A 15,956-nucleotide genomic window follows, 5' to 3' on the forward strand; every position below is an offset into this window, starting at 1 on the left:
TTTTCTTGTTTTGCCTGCAAGTATAATACTGAATGAAAAAGTGTCAAGGAAATTGAAGAGATAAAATAGAAGTTGAACAGGTTTTGCAGTAAGTTATGGAGATGATTCTGCAATTAAAACAGTTACCGTTAAAATCTTGTTCTGTGTAATGTCCTACTGAAACAAACCCATATGTGAGGGGCTAGGCAGAATAAATAACTTTGTTTCTGAACAGGTTTTAGATGAGGCTGACAGAATGCTGGATATGGGATTTGAACCTCAGATAATGAAGATTCTAATAGATGTGCGTCCTGACAGACAAACTGTTATGACGAGGTATCTAAACACAATAGTGCTCAGGACTTGAACATAAGGTTATTGAACAAGTGAATTATTATTGAACAAGTTAACTTCAAAACAAATGTGTTACTAGTTTTCTTTCTAATTCGATCTAGTCAGTCCTGATAAGTAATTTGACAATTTTTTTTTTCATTTTTTACTGTCTTTTCTGATGTTTTACATCAAATATAAAGACAATTGAATTGTCCCAAAAAAGGAAGGTATCCTGGAAGTGCTAGAATTTGCCATATCAATTTGAAATGCCAGTTTACACTTCTCCATCTGGGACCAAATGCATTTCCTGACTTCCTGATTGGTATCTGTGCTAGTCTGTACCTGGAATCATTTTGGAATTGTGCAGCTTTTGAGAACTTAACAATCAAATATCCCAACAATAAGTTTTGTTCCCATATTTTGCATTTAAGCTGTTGTTTTAGAAAACAGACTAGAAACTTGATTATTAGGTATTTTTCAACTACTAAACTCAGCTTTAATTAAATGTATTTATTATATTCTGTTAAATATATTAATATAAATATATTTTTATATTTAATAAAATATAAAAAATATATTTAATAGAAGCTTCAATAGAAAGGCTCCATAATTGTTGCCTGTACTTTTAACAAATAAAATTATCTTTTAAGCTCGAGTGCTGTTTACTATTAATTTAAGATTGGTTAAACTCAATACTGTTCCTGCACGTGTGTTTCACTGGTGTATTAGAAAGGAAAGAAAGAACAGATGATGAAATTAATGAACTGGAGAAGATTTGGCCCACTATTCTCATGTATGTTTTCCTCTTCACTTCCTGTTTAGTGCTACTTGGCCTGACGGCGTCCGTCGCCTAGCAAAATCCTACTTGAAAAACCCCATGATTGTGTATGTTGGCACTCTCGACTTAGCAGTAAGTTGTCCTGTTCTTTCTTGGTTTCTCCCCTTCCTTTTGTAGAATGTATGCTTAAGCCAGGAAACTTTTTGCTTGTGACTAACTATATGTAAGTTAAATGCACGTATCTTTTGTGATCAGTCTGAACTTCCAAGAAACAGATCCATGCTATTTATTTTAAATTTTCCTTAAAAGTTCAGAAAAATTTAAAAAGTATGAACAAACTTTTTTTTCTGTAACATCTGGAAGTTTTACCTCTTCAGCAGAAGACATCATAGGTGACAAGTATCAACCATTATTGAATGTTCTACTTCACAGTGTTAAGTGTTTCTGAGTGATCCCTTGGTTTTGCAATCTTAATTTTGGTTCAGCAAGTTCTTGTTCTTTGCTCGATTTTCCTTCTGAAGGTCTTCCTTCTAATGCATACAGATCTTTGTCTAAACTTGTGTTTCCTAACTGCATCTTTCTCCAATGGAGTGACAGCTTTGTACTGAACTCCTGGAGGACACTTGTCTAGAGCAGGAATTGTGTTACAGTAAGAACTGTCTTTAAAGTCCAGACTTCTAGCATGTGGATGTAGTTGCTTATTTGTCTTTGTTGTGCAGCTGTGTACAGTTGGCTTCTGTACCAAGCAGAATTTATGGAAATGGGAGTTCACCCAAGATCTTAGGAAATGTTCCTTTTCAGTTCCATTCTTTCAGTGATATAGGGAATGAGGAAACCTGGTAGCCAGTATACTTTTCAATAGAAATAGAGACAAAATGTGCTTTTTGTCTGTTCTGTTCAGAACTACACTTTTATCAAAGGGCATTTCTTGTCAGGATTGGAATTTGAGACATGATTGCTGTTGTAGCTCTCTTCTCTGGGGCATTCATCTCTTTTTACACATAATTGAAGAGGTGACATGTAGTGGGGGGGAAGGGTTCCCATGTGGAAAGAGAATCTTTGTCTACTTGTTTGAGTCTTCAACTTCTGCCACAAGATTGTGATACCATGCCATGAGAATGCCTAGACATTTTATTCTACTTAGTAGTTATACCTTAGACATTCTGTGGTAACCTTCAGAGGTAATAAAGGTTTTAATGAACTGTTATTGGAACAGTTAGAACTGATAATTTCAAAGAGATTTACAGCATCTTTTAAAGCATGTAATTTCAAGTAAGACTGCCATTGTTCCAACTTGCTCTGTATTGACAAAATATTTGCAAATTAAAGAACTTCAATGTGTTTTTCACTAATAATATATTTATTTCATCTCACTAATATGTACCCTTTAAATCTGTGCAAATAAATGGTTTGGCAAACTGCTTAAAGGTAAATTTTATTATTCTCCTAAAGCAGTAAGGAAGTAAAAATCTGCATTATTTGAACTCCAAACTGATACATATTAAAAGTTTTTTGTGGTATCATATATTACTAGCTTTTTAACATGGCAATATATTAAAAATAAATCTAATCTGTTTCTACCTAACATCCCTTTTTGCTGTTTGACAGGCAGTAAACACAGTACAACAAAAAGTTATTGTTATCCCCGAGGCGGAAAAGAGAGCTTTCATGTATAGCTTCATTAAGTCTATGAAGCCAAAAGATAAGGTCATCATTTTTGTGGGAAAAAAGCTTACGTATGTAGTCACTTCCCAGTTTCACCTCTGTTTGGGTTTTTTTTTTTTTCCTAACAGAAATACTGAATAGTTTCTTAGTTCATATAACTATCAAGTGTAATAGCTCTTCTCCACATGTGCTGCTAGTAGTATTATTTTTATTTATTTCTTCCTTCAGATTGACTGGTAGTGTGTATCTTTTAAAATATTGTTAATAATGGTGGTAAATCTCAATTTCAGGTAGTTCAAGTGAGATGTTTGAATTCTGGGGGATACTTGAAGGTGATGTGCTGTTAACTTTCATGTGCCTTTGGTGCATGCGAGACCTGATTAATGTCGTTGTATCATACCTGAACTTTTTGAGTGAACAACACAAAAATAATATAGTATTCCTGTAAAGTGTAAATAAAAGTAAACATTTCTATATGGATTAGACTTGCTTTCCTATTTTACAATAAATATCAGCTGACCTTGGTAACGTTTTGTCCTTAAGCACACATTTAGCTTTTGTTGTCACATTAGAGTCTTTTTGATCTAAATCTAGATACTGCACTATTTTGTTTCTTTTTTTCTTTTGTTTTAAGAGCCATTGCTTTATTTTACCCTAGAGCTGATGACTTAGCAAGTGACTTTGGTATCCAAGGAATTCCAGTACAGTCACTTCATGGCAACAGGGAACAATGTGATAGAGAACAGGCTTTGGATGACTTCAAGAAAGGTGAGTTTGTACTGAAGTACTGGTTTGTTTAGGCCAGACTTTCAAAGTTTATTCTGTTCAGAACTTGTCTGTTCCTAAGTGCCATGTCTCTTTAGTACTATAGAAATGAAAATATTAAAGAGCTCTGAATTATACATTTTTTAATTAGACAAAAAAAGGACCCAGCAAACAAACAAAAAGATTGCTGTTCAATAAAATTTGAATGTCTAGGTGTTTAAAATTTACAGTAAGACTTATTTTACTTTTGACATTTCAGGGAAAGTTGGTATTGTGTTCATCTACAGAATGGTAAATTTAAATGTCAGATGATGGTGCTTTCAGTGAAACAGTCCTAGTCCGGATGATGCTAGTAGGGTTATGTGAACGTATATATGTGAACACAATGTTATGTGAACACACTAATAAAAGACTGGTGCTGTGACAAGAGTGTCAGCTGAGAGTATAGTTGCTGAAGTTTTTGTTCTTTGGACAGACTCTTTATATCAACCTTCTTACTTTTCCTGCACTCTGTTGTTCTACTTGTGAAATGCAAATAATAGTAAAGTGACATTTTGGGTACTTAATTACCAGCTTGTATTTGAAGCTAACTCAGTATGACATGCAGCAAGCATGTTACTGTGTTAAGAATAATAAGAGCATTTTAAGCTAGAAAACCAGTGGCCTGGAGTATGTTTTCTCTTTGTTCCCATTCTCTTCCTGTCATACTTTTTGTAGGCAAAGTTCGAATATTGGTAGCTACTGACTTGGCATCCCGTGGCCTTGATGTGCATGATATTACTCATGTTTTTAACTTTGATTTCCCTCGCAACATTGAAGAATATGTTCACAGAGTAGGTCGTACTGGAAGAGCAGGGTAAGTGTTTACCAGAAAATAGAAATGTATTATCAGTCTTTTTTTATGTTTTGTGCACTGCATAGGTGTTTTTCTTGTCGAATTCTAGAGGATACAGGTGATGTGGGATGGGGGAGTGAAGATCTCAGTCTATCAAAGTATGTTCTAGAAACACACTGCTTTATGTCTTTAAATGAATTCACTGTTAAATTAAAGGCAAACAAGTTTTACACTTTTCTGTTACTGAATAAAGGGTGTTTGAAAGCTGGTTTAAATATGAGGAAAAATGAGAAAAACAATTTGCATCGATATTCTGGAATGTTACTTCTCTGTTTATCTCTTCATGAGTTGCTGATTAATTTAGTTTTCTAGACAGCACATTGAGAAGAAGCACTGTAGGTTCAAAGTCTGCAGCTGATCATGGCTGTGTAGTTTAGTGGTAGTTCTTTTGGATGCTGCTTTCCCAGGCTGGTACAAGTGGGATTTTTCTCACTTAATCATGATATGAATGTGTGTCTCTTCATACTTCAATATGTTGCTGTTATGCTATGTTTATTATCTAAAAGTCTAAATTAGTTGTGCATTTGCTCCATTTTAGGTGAATTGCTGTATTCTGATTTTTATGAGAAGTTGCTCTCTGTCATGTGCAGAGTTAATGCTCAAGCCACTTTTATTCTGTCAGCTCAGTCATATTGCCTGTAGTAGAGTTCATTACTGCCCAGGTCAGTAGTGAAAGCCTGGCAGGAGCTGTTTGAAGATCAGCAGTTGTTTCCTTCCTTGCTTAGGCGCACTGGGGAGGCAGTAACACTTGTCACGAGCAATGACTGGAAGTTTGCGTCCGAGCTGATTGACATTCTGGAAAGAGCAAACCAAGTAAGGACACGTTACTGGGTAAGATTTATATTGGTTCTGGGTTAGCACCTGAAGCAGGTCATGAAGGTCCAAGCCTGTTTAGACCCTTCTTGGTGAGTGTTTGTGGTGTCTCGGGGAAAGAAAAAGGATATTTCAGTCTTTCTTGTCCTAGATAGCCTTAGCTGTATTTTACCTTACAGATTCCCAGTAAGGAACTGGCCTTCCATGGTCAAAATAAAATTAACTAACATACACATTGAGGTCTGCAGAGGAATAATAGGGTTTATTTTATGTCATAATATTTTATTCCATTTATATTTCACTTCTGGATGCACGTACCAATGTTCTTGTTTACCAGTGTAAATTTTAGCAATACTTCTATCAGAAGGAGCTCAACTATCTCATCTGTTTATTGTATCTAACAGTTGTGGCACCTGTGTGTACTTTTCCAAGCTATCTTTTTTACTGATGCTTGTAAATAGTATGGAAAATGGAACTGGAATGTGGTCTCTTTCTTTAAAGAAGCATGTTTTTCTTGATATCATATCTGAGAAAACAAAGACAATTGTGTTGCTGTTTCTTGCTGTAACAAGAAACAATATTTTGCCTGATTTATAGTAAACCTTCAAGTCTTGAATTGGGCTGAAATTTTGTTTGTTTGGTGTTTTGGATGGGAGTTGGAGTACATACTAAATGGATTTTATCTAGAATCTGTGGTTTTTACTATGAACACCTACTCAGACTTTAAACCCTGGGTTATAACTTGACCTCAATCTTCTGGTTTGTAACTCTTCTTTAAAAGATATTATGTTGCTTTATTACAAACCTAGTAACTGCTTTTGAGGGAGGAAAAGGAAGGAAAAAAGTGTAGAAGAGTAGTGACCTAATATTTCCTTGAAGTTGCAGACCTGGGTTTTTTGGTTGCAGTGGGGTTTCTTTTTTTGCTTAGTTTTTATTCAGAAAATGCCAGGGGTGAAACCAGAAATGATACTGTGAAGATACTTTAGAGTGCCTTGTGTTTTATATTATGAGTTAGCAGTTACCTTTCAAGCCTTGTCTCCAGCTGCAGACTGTGAAGTTCCCAAACTGATTTTGTTTTTTTGTAATGTGTGATAGTTCAACTGGAAATGAGTCTCTGAGTTCAGAGGAAAAAAGAGGAACTCTGAATCCTTGCTTTCAGAAGTTACTATTAGTCATAACATTATTCTCAAACTTAGTTATGTCTGATAGAAAGGAAGTATCCCCACAGACAAAGTGTTGGGGTTTTTTTCTCATGACAATGAAAATTCCATTGTTTCAGTCTTAAAGCATCCTGTAAGAGGAGTAGTGAAGGTTCAGAATAATTTGATTTCAAAACAAGCTGCTTTTGTTAGCCAAATGTTCTCTGTGATTTTGAATCTACAGATTATGTAAAGAAAAACAGGCACAACAAAAAGGTGTCTGTTTCATGCTGAAGGAATCTTATATATATAAAAGCTTATTAAGAAGCATGGACAGACTTACTGGAAAAACAGGTGGAAAACCAGTAAAGTCTGTAATACCAAGAAAAGCATTCCATATAAATTATGGCATCTTTATCCTTTTCTATTTTCTCACTTGGACTACCCTAGCTTATATGTTTAGCAGATACACAGAATGTTCATGAAAAATCTCAGCAAGCCACTAGATGCTGGATATTACCTCACAGAGATGTTTATCTTTCTATATCCTCACTTCTTCCCACTCTTGTCTTGTGGTTGCTCAGAAACCACTCTTGCAAGAAATTGTGATTTTACTTTGGAATAAGTTACGCTTCAAGCTCTAGCAGAGGATCTGATCCTGGGGAAGAATATCATCCAGTGTTTCAACTTCATTGATAAGTCTGTTGTGATTTTCAGCTAAAGATACATAATTTTTAATTTTATTTCTAAATAATGTTTGAAACCTAGGTAGAATAGACTCAGAGTTGTCATATTTTGCCAGGATAGTTGCTTACCAGTAAGAGCAGTTCAGCATATAAAACATATACTAGCAAGCTGTCCTTCATGTCAGCTCAAGAAAAGGTTGCTCATAGCAAATAACAAGCATTGCTCAGTTATAATCCTGACAAAAGAAATGGAAACTAGAGGAATGTGACTTCTTGCACCATCAGACCTTTTGTCCTGGCTGCATTCTCCACCTGCTCAAGCATTGCCAAGCCCAAGCACTTTTGAGTGACTTTAGGGTGTTTGCATTTGTTTGTACTCTACTGTTCACACTGTATCTGTGCCACTGCCAGACACAGGTCACCCAGACTGAGGAATCGTGTTACTGGCATGTTCACACAGTGCACTTTGCTCTGTCAGGAGATTCTGGATGGGGTGGCTCCCACCAACAGCCATGTGCCATCGCAGATTGTTGGAGTGGGCTGGCTTGGACAGACAGGCCCGTGATCCCACACCTCCTGACAGCACAGCTGCCCACAGTGCTTTCTGCAATAAGCATTGCGTTAGTGTCAGCATTATGCCCCAGCTGGTTTAAGAAGTCTTGCTGGATACTGCGTTTGTTCTGTGAGCACAAGAATGGTATCTGGGGTTTTTTTTCATAATTCTCACTCAATCTAATAAATCTGTCTGTAGCTCTTCACACCCGGCCTCAGCCATTAAGAACTCTGAGGTGAGAGTGTTTCAGTGATACTATTCACCTTTTCCACATAATTACAAACATGCCAAAAACCCCCGTGGATCTTGGTGAGATGCTCTTGTGACCTCCCAGTGGTGGCAGAGCTGACCATTTTCTCCTGCCCTTTTTTCCTAGTCTTTCAGCTTTGTTCTAAGCACGTGAGAACCGTTCCTATGACAACACTTTCTTTAAGCCTCCTCAGAGGCTCTTTAAACTTCCATAAGGAATTCAATACATACATATCTATATAGTGTGATATCACCTTAAGTGGCACTGGGTGTTTTTACCAGCTGTTCCTTATAACTAAAATACACATTTCTGTTTGAACTATAATGTTGTAATTAGCTGGTCATATGTTGCCATCAGATTTGGTGATACAAGCACAGATATATTATTGAAAATCCAGAGACATTATGATGATTATTTTTCAGTCTATTTCAGTACAATCTTATGTTAAAAGCTTTATCTGTACATTTCTACAGAAAAGAATCTGCCAAGTGACAGGAGCCAGATAAATAATGAAATCAAGTTTGGGAACACACAAATCAATAGCATTTTTGTAAAGCAGGGTCTAAGAGTTTAGATGTATTTAAAATTTACCTTGTTTTTTTCCCTGTTTTCTTATTAGGTAGTTCCTGATGAGCTTATTGCAATGGCAGAAAGATACAAACAATCACAAATGAGAAAAGAAATTGAAAAGGATATACAAAGACCTTGGAGAAAGCCCTCAAAATAAATGTAACCCCTTGAAGCTACAGAGAAAATAATTTTAATTAGTGTTAGCATCCATAGGCTTGAATTTATAAGTTTCATTTTGTGTTTGATTTTTTTCTGTACCTGTCCTATTTAAACAAACTTCTCAAAAGTGTCTTAGAAAAGAAAACTGGATTACCTTTATACAGGAATAAATCTGGTTCTGCACTTGGACACTATTTTCACATAAAAATTAATTTTTGTCTTGTGTGATGTATGAACCTTCTAAAGCCATGATCTACTGGTTAAAAACAAATATTGTGCCTTTGTTTTCTTTTGGTTTTTTTTTTTGTTAAATACAGTATAAACATATAAATGTAAAAGATAATTTTTCCTTTTATATTTAGATAACTGGATTATTCATTGTAAGCAATGTTTGTCAATGTAGTTTGAAAATACTGTACCTTTGCCGTGATATGCTGCTGGCATGCAGAAGTATTTCTCAGGATAACCAAAACTGCTCAGTTGGCAGTTACTTATGTTTGCTGAAGGAAGTTTTCTTCATTCTTATTTTAAAACTTAACATTTGTGTCTCACGATTTTTTGAGAGGTCTGCATTTGAAGGTCAGCTTTTATTTCTTCCTGATAGTTGATTCCCACTTTACATTTGGATGTCAGGTTCTGTCACAGATTCCCAGTGATAATGGGTTATGTTTTCTACTCTTTGAAATTTATATGGGAAGGAATTATTCCTTCATTTGATGCTTAGTCTGAACTTGTGTTTATTTATGTGTCATATGATTAAATAAAAACTCATAAACAACATTCAGTAAAATGAGAATATTTTAGTAAAATTACTCTAAATATTCTTCCCTCTCAATTTGCTAATAATTGATGTAAATCTGGGCATTATTCAAGGCAGTAGGTTATTTTGCCTTCAAAAAGTAGGCTAAAAATTTGGACTTCCCATGGCTTCTATAAGTAGAAGCAAAAGATGTATTTATTTGAAGCACAGCAGTTTTCAAATGCTGTGTACTTCTCACCTGCGTAATTTTAGTAATAGGAAATATTATAATTACTTTTTCCCAACACACATTTCTTCAATATAAGAAAAATTGATATGAATTTCAGTTTCAGGAGTGTCCAGTTCATGCTACATTTTGGTTTTGATAACCTTTTGTATCAAGAGTCTTCCTCTTTGATACATATTGAAACATGCATTTCTGTCTACATGATTCATCATACAAATGCTCATTGGCACAAAACCATCTACTCTGTTGCAGCATATTAGGTAATGATTGTTTCCCATCCAAAGCTCAATGAAAAGACTCCTTTCTGAAGTAATTCTGAAAGGGTAAGTTTCTTCAGGAACTTCACATCACTAAGACAAAATATTCTCTCTCTGCTAACTGGTGCTGGTGATTGTCCTCTGCAAAAGATCTACATCCATGCAGGTGACCTGGAGAAGTTGTTCTGGTTAATGTCAAAGTAACTCCAGTGACTTTGTTTTTCTTTTGAAAGCAGGAGTGTATTTTGGATATTCTTCAGTGGATCTTAATTTTAAATAAAATTGTCATTTTTCCCTTTATGCAGTCATTGATGCTTTTGTATTTGGAAACATAGAAATTACATGTGGGAAATTAACTATCGCAAATTCTTCCATAGGTTCTTAGTATACCTCAAAGATATTTGCAGGTGAATCTACATTTGGATAGGAAAGGTAAATGTTACTTAAAACATTTATTTTAAGGGTTATGGCTAAGCAGTGTGACTGAAGTATGCATTTTTCTCTTTGTCTTCTTGATTTTATTTTGGTTTGAGTTTTTTTGGTGTTTGTAGTACCAGACTACTGAAGAGTAGTTTATAGTGCAGAATTGTTTTTTTTCAAATAGGCAAGTCAACATGATTAGATATCTATTGTGAACAGTGTTCTTAATAATTCTCATGAAATACTGGGAATCCATTGTTCAACTCATAGCTTATTTTTCTTGAAAGGAAGTGATGTTTTGCCTTGTCTTCTAGGCTGAGCAAGTTGTATTGGGGAATAAAAAAGTGAGTCAGCTGAGACTTTTGCAGACAATCCACAAAAAATCTCAGACATTGCTGGAAGCAATGATCCAGGTCTCCCAAGTGCCACTCTGAATCATTTGGCCACGTGACGCAGGAGTGAAGAAAAGCAGTTTTGACATGATACGAACAGAATTTTTCCAGTTCTTTTGGATATTTCATTTTGAGTTGCTCTAGAAGATACTTCAGCAGCTTAAGACAACCTTTCCTGTTAAAAAAAGAAAATTAGGTACCTTCTCCATAGTTCTAAATATGTAGTTCAGATATTTAAAAACAATTTAAATACAATTAATTCTCCCGTGGCTTTCTTGATTCAACACAAGATGTAATTGGCAAACCAACTTCTTAGTTTACTTGTTAAGGAGGTTTTGTACCTCATGTGCATTTGGTTCTTTCCTTGTTGAAGAAATCTGGAAAACAGTTCTTACAGAAGTGAAAAATCATTTATTCATCTTGATCTCATTCAGCAATTTTCTCACCATTATTTTGGAAATATCCTTGATATGAATTGTAATTTTGCTCAGAATATGGAGTCATCACTTTTTAAAGCTGTTTTTTCTAAGTGGGACTGAATTTGGGAAAGATCATTTAACAAGTCACATCTTGCATTCTAAGGCAAGCCTGGAGTGTAAACCAGCAATGTGATTGTTCACCTTTCATTGGGTAAATGCAAGTCAGGCATTCAGCAGGCACATGCAGTGTTGTATTGCTGCAGAACAATTATGCCTAAAAGACTCTTGCTTCCTATTATGAGTAATTACTGTTAGATCAAATTCTTAAGTGCTAAACTGAAACAGTGTTAGTGCCAGCCCAGCTCACACAGGCCTAAAGTAAAACATTCCTGTGAAATACCAACCTACAGCACTTTGGTCCATTGGATTCACAGCATGTCTTTGAGTGGCCATGGTTCTTTATCACGTCCTTTTCGATATGCGAGAAGGAGAGTCGCCAGGTGTTCCCTAAAGTCAAGCACAAGACTGTTAAATGGTTACACAGCACTAAGCAGCAGCTTTTGTAGCTAGGAAAAAAAAACAATTTTGTAATTGACTTAAATACCAGCAATTTTTTTGCACTGACTAAAAAATCATAATTCAGTGAATGTAGTTAGTTCCTCCTTAACTCCTCAGCTGCTTCACAAACACAATTAGAATATAATTAATATAGGACATAATTGTTGGGATGCTTTAAATTCTTAAGGATGTTTGGATTTACTTTAAACTTAGGCTTAATTCTGAACATCCCCGGATTTGCTGAACATGGTTTAGAGACCTGCATTATTCATAGAAATCTACCACCTTTTAATTTCTGTACTCTTACTGTGTTTTCTGGGGGGGTTTTTTGTGCAAGTAATAGGTTTGTGAGTTTTTCTCAGGTAAGATGACTGTTCTAAAGCACTTCTTTTTGTTCTTCTGCTCATGCTTCTGAAAATAATTGCTAATATAGCTCAATGCCCTGTTTTTAACACCAGCAATCACTTTTGTGCTTTTCATGAATTACACTGTTTCCCTTGCCTGTTTGGCTCAGTTACTCTTTGCATTTAATTTGCACAGGAAGAAATTGCCAAATAAATCAGTACTGCTATACTGGGCTTTGATAACATGGGCATGCTAATTAAAAGCTACCAGAATGCTTGAAATCTTTTTGCTGAAATCATCAGTTACCATAATGCATTGACAAGTCAGAAAGTTTCTGCAAACAAGTGGAGTCTCAATGTGGCAATGGTCTGGAGGAAAAAATGTTGTAGCTATACCAGAGTTCAGCGAGAAGCTTGTTTTCTTGATAGAAAACAGTTTGCTTTCTGCAGAAGTATCTGATTTGTGGATGCAGTCCCACGTACAGGGATGTTCCCTGCATTTTTAGCAACTTTCTTCTAATTTCCTTAGAAAAGAGTGCAAGCTACTGTTAAATACAGTGCTAGCACAAGGGACGGCTCATATCCGTGTGTCTGGCTGGAGTGCATTTAATATAATGCTCTTAGTAATGGTTAATGTACAGCCTGGCAGAGTGGGTTTGTATTTACATTTCGGTACAGGACAAGCAGTACCACAGATCTGCTGCTTTAAAGAGGGATTTCAGTTGTCTGAGATGGATATATCCAGGATGAGGTGTCTCAAAGGCAGAATAGTGAACATGATCTGGATACCCTTTCTATAGCACTTGTAAGTGATCAAGTTGTAGAGAAGATATTTCAAAACTTATTACTGTCCATATTTGAGGTACCTCTTAGAACTTTTTCTCTTTTGTTTTGCTTGGCTACTAAATAAAGTGATTTAAATCTCAAAACCCTCCTGACTTTTCTTCCCAGCCACTGTTCAATTTTGAGGCCATCCTGTGTGCTGAGGGGCCAGCTCTTCCCCTGAGCCTCCAAAGTCAAGATGATGTCCACTGATATTTCTGATGAAGGATTTTTGATCTGAAGAGTTATTGCAGGGCTTCCAGCCTTTTTCCTTGCCACAGTGACTTCCACACCTAGTAACAAAGAAAGTGATATTTCATGTTAGATAGGTAAGTTAGATGAAACCTTTTTTTTGAAGAATGTTACAGTTTTTACTGAAGAGCTCATAAGTAATCAGAAGAAATACCTGGGTTCAGTCACTGGTTCTTTACCCTACAGGATGTTGAAACACTGAGAAGGCCTGTTGAGGAGTTCTATAAACTGGGGAACACTACTGTGTTTGCTTGATTTACTGTCTAAGAATTACAAACATAATAATGTTTTTCATCGAACTGCTTGAAAACACACAGTGAAGAAATCTGCCCACAATGTTTCTGAAGGTTCTGGGGAAAAATAACCCTAACTAGGGTTATTTTAATATAATTATAAAACATATATATTATATATATATTTAATTATAAAAGTAACTGGCATACAGTTTCTACTGATCAATAAAAAATATTAGGTACTCTATAAAAGAAAGTTCTTTGATTTACTACCACTCCAGCAAATGGCTCTCTGTATATTCCAGGTAGATGGAAGATTTATAGGTCATGTAAGAAATACCAAACATGCAACAGAACCCTTAATGTTTATTATTTTCATACAGAAAATACACATAGTGGAGTTAATAATGTAACAAGTTACCTATGATGTATTTGTGATTCTTAACACAAGAGTCAGCTTGAGATAATGGGGACAGGAGGGCTTACAGCTCCATTGCCACAGAGACAGAGAACTGGTAGGAAAATGTATCTTCTTGACACAGGGGCAACTATGCACAATGTAACTGGATTTTTAGCACTTTGTGGTGAAGCTTATTCTCTTAGTACTAACCTTTAATGTTTTTTACTTCCTGTTTAATAATTTCTCTTAGTGCTTGAAGCATTTTAAAGGCTGATAATTTTCCATCTTCCTCTAAAAACCTCAACCAACCCTTTTCTTTTGGAGTTCTTTTGAATGACACATAATAATAGGCTCCAGTATCATCAGATTCATCCAGCTGAATTCTTCCAACAGGCATTACAAGCATGATGTCAAACTCATTTGGTTCAGATATCTGCAAATATGAGAATACAACAGTCAATGTGCAACTTAGTTTTTATTCTCCTGAGATTTTTATACCAGTTGTGGTTTTATCTACCTGGGTGTACTAATCATGTCTGATGTGAAATATGAGCCTATTTCTGTGGTATTGCAAGATTACTGTGCATTGGAGTGGAAAATAGCAATTTGCAGCTCACTTCCCAGCTCTTCAACTTAGTAATTTTTGAAGACAGTTTTAAGATTCTTGAGCTGTTCTGAATAATTAATGTTGTACTCAGTCATCCTTTTGCGCATCAGAATCAACTGTGAGGAAAAAAAAACTGCATTGCTATGTCTAAAGCTGGTTTTAGCCAGAAAAAGAATAAGTGTCCCCATATTTGACTTCCAGTCTGCTGGAACTGGGGAAGAAGGTACTGGTTACTCACAGAAGGTGAAGGGGTTGGAATGGACCTTAGAGATCTAGCTAGTCCTGACCCACCCAGCCCTGGGCAGGGATACCTTCCATTAGACCAGGTTGCTCAAGACCTTACCCAATCTGGCCTTGAACACTTGCCAGGTTTGGAGCATCCACCATCTCCTCAGGCACCCTCTACCAATGTCCCACCACCTTCACAGTAAAAAATTCTAATATCTAACCTAAATTTTCTTTCTTGCAATTTGTATTCGTAAGTCCCGCTTTTTGAAAAAACTATAAAACCTGGCCCAGGGCTTCTTGTGCAGTGCTATACGTGACTGATCGTGTTGTTAGACCGGGGTCACCTGGGCGGGGCTTGCTGCAGCTTGAACTGCAGCAAGGTAGTTCAGGTAGCGTCTCTGACTGACTGCACGTCACACCATTCAGCAGGTTATTGATCATTTTAAAATGCATTGTGGCTACCTCACAGAGCCGACCTTAATTTTAACTCGGCGGGAAGGGCCAGCTAAGAGCGGCTCTCTCGCGGCCGGCCCGTGCGAGCCGCCCGCCGCCGCAGCCCGGCGGGAGAGCGCGGCCGGCCCCCGGCACCCACCTTGACGCGCTCGTAGTAGCTGCCGGCGCCCAGCAGCTTGATGGAGCTGAAGCAGCTGTCCTTGGCACGGATGGCCTGGACCAGGTGCGAGACCACCGTGTTCACCAGCGTCGACGCCAAGGACACATCTTCGCGGGGCAGGCTGAGCCGCGACAGCACCTCCCGGAGCCGTAAGGCGTCCGCCGCCGGCGGGGGGCGACGGGCGGGGGCAGAGACCGCCCCGTCGGGCACCGCCGCGACGCTCCGCGGAGCCGCGGGGGCTCTGGTCCTGCTCCGCGGGGCGGGGAGCGCCTCTGCGCCGTCCGCCGGCTCGCTCGCTGGCAGCTCCGGGGCAGCGGGAGCTCGCCGCGCCGGGCGGCCGCCCCGGGCGGGGGCTCCGTCCTTCCGCGGTGCCCGGAGGGTGGCGGTGCCGCTCGGGCTTTCACCCGCGACGCGGCCCCGCGAGGGGCTTCGGGCTGCGCCCTTCTCCGCGCCCCGGCTCCTCGGAGCTGCGGGACGCGTCCCCCGCCTGGCCCGCGCCCCTCTGCCACTCGCGGTGTCCATGGCCCCTGTTCCCTCTCCGCACCCGCAAGACGACGAGCGCGGGTTCCCGCCTCTGACTTCAGGCGAGTTCCTCTTCCAGGCAGCGCGCCTCCTCTGGGAAACGAAACACAGCGAGCGGGGCGGAGGCGAGGCGCTGCCCGGCGCCGCCAACTTCAGCCCAGGCACACGAAAGCTCCGGCAGCAACAACCGAGCTGCGGCCCCCCTCCAATCCGCGGGGAGCGTTTTCCCGCTCGCGGGCCGCTCCTCTCGCCCGCCCGCCCGCGGGCCGAGCACACGTGAGCACCGGCCCCGCCCGGCCCTTCCAGCTCACGGGCGGC

At 38.4% G+C, this 15,956-nt stretch overlaps 2 protein-coding genes across 2 annotated transcripts in view; one reads left to right on the plus strand and one right to left on the minus strand.

Moving 5' to 3' along the window:
• DDX43 (DEAD-box helicase 43) overlaps positions 1-10,128 on the plus strand; it is a 22,945-nt gene extending 12,817 nt beyond the window's left edge. Inside the window, exons 10-16 of the mRNA XM_063389470.1 lie at positions 215-315; positions 1,135-1,222; positions 2,699-2,826; positions 3,390-3,523; positions 4,238-4,376; positions 5,141-5,246; positions 8,476-10,128. Of these exons, the coding sequence (XP_063245540.1) occupies positions 215-315; positions 1,135-1,222; positions 2,699-2,826; positions 3,390-3,523; positions 4,238-4,376; positions 5,141-5,246; positions 8,476-8,583 (804 nt within the window). The 3' untranslated portion in view covers positions 8,584-10,128. The remainder of the gene's footprint in view (positions 1-214; positions 316-1,134; positions 1,223-2,698; positions 2,827-3,389; positions 3,524-4,237; positions 4,377-5,140; positions 5,247-8,475) is intronic.
• On the minus strand, positions 8,634-15,778 carry CGAS (cyclic GMP-AMP synthase). The gene is made up of 5 exons (XM_063389471.1): positions 15,096-15,778; positions 13,879-14,101; positions 12,828-13,076; positions 11,464-11,566; positions 8,634-10,815 (listed from the first exon to the last, which is right to left on the minus strand). The coding sequence occupies exons 1-5, from the start codon at positions 15,636-15,638 to the stop codon at positions 10,473-10,475; spliced, it is 1,461 nt and encodes a 486-aa protein (XP_063245541.1). The 5' UTR covers positions 15,639-15,778; the 3' UTR covers positions 8,634-10,472.
• Positions 15,779-15,956: the final 178 nt, after the last annotated feature.

Source organism: Prinia subflava, chromosome 2 (assembly GCF_021018805.1).
Source record: "Prinia subflava isolate CZ2003 ecotype Zambia chromosome 2, Cam_Psub_1.2, whole genome shotgun sequence".
Lineage (NCBI taxonomy): Eukaryota > Metazoa > Chordata > Aves > Passeriformes > Cisticolidae > Prinia > Prinia subflava.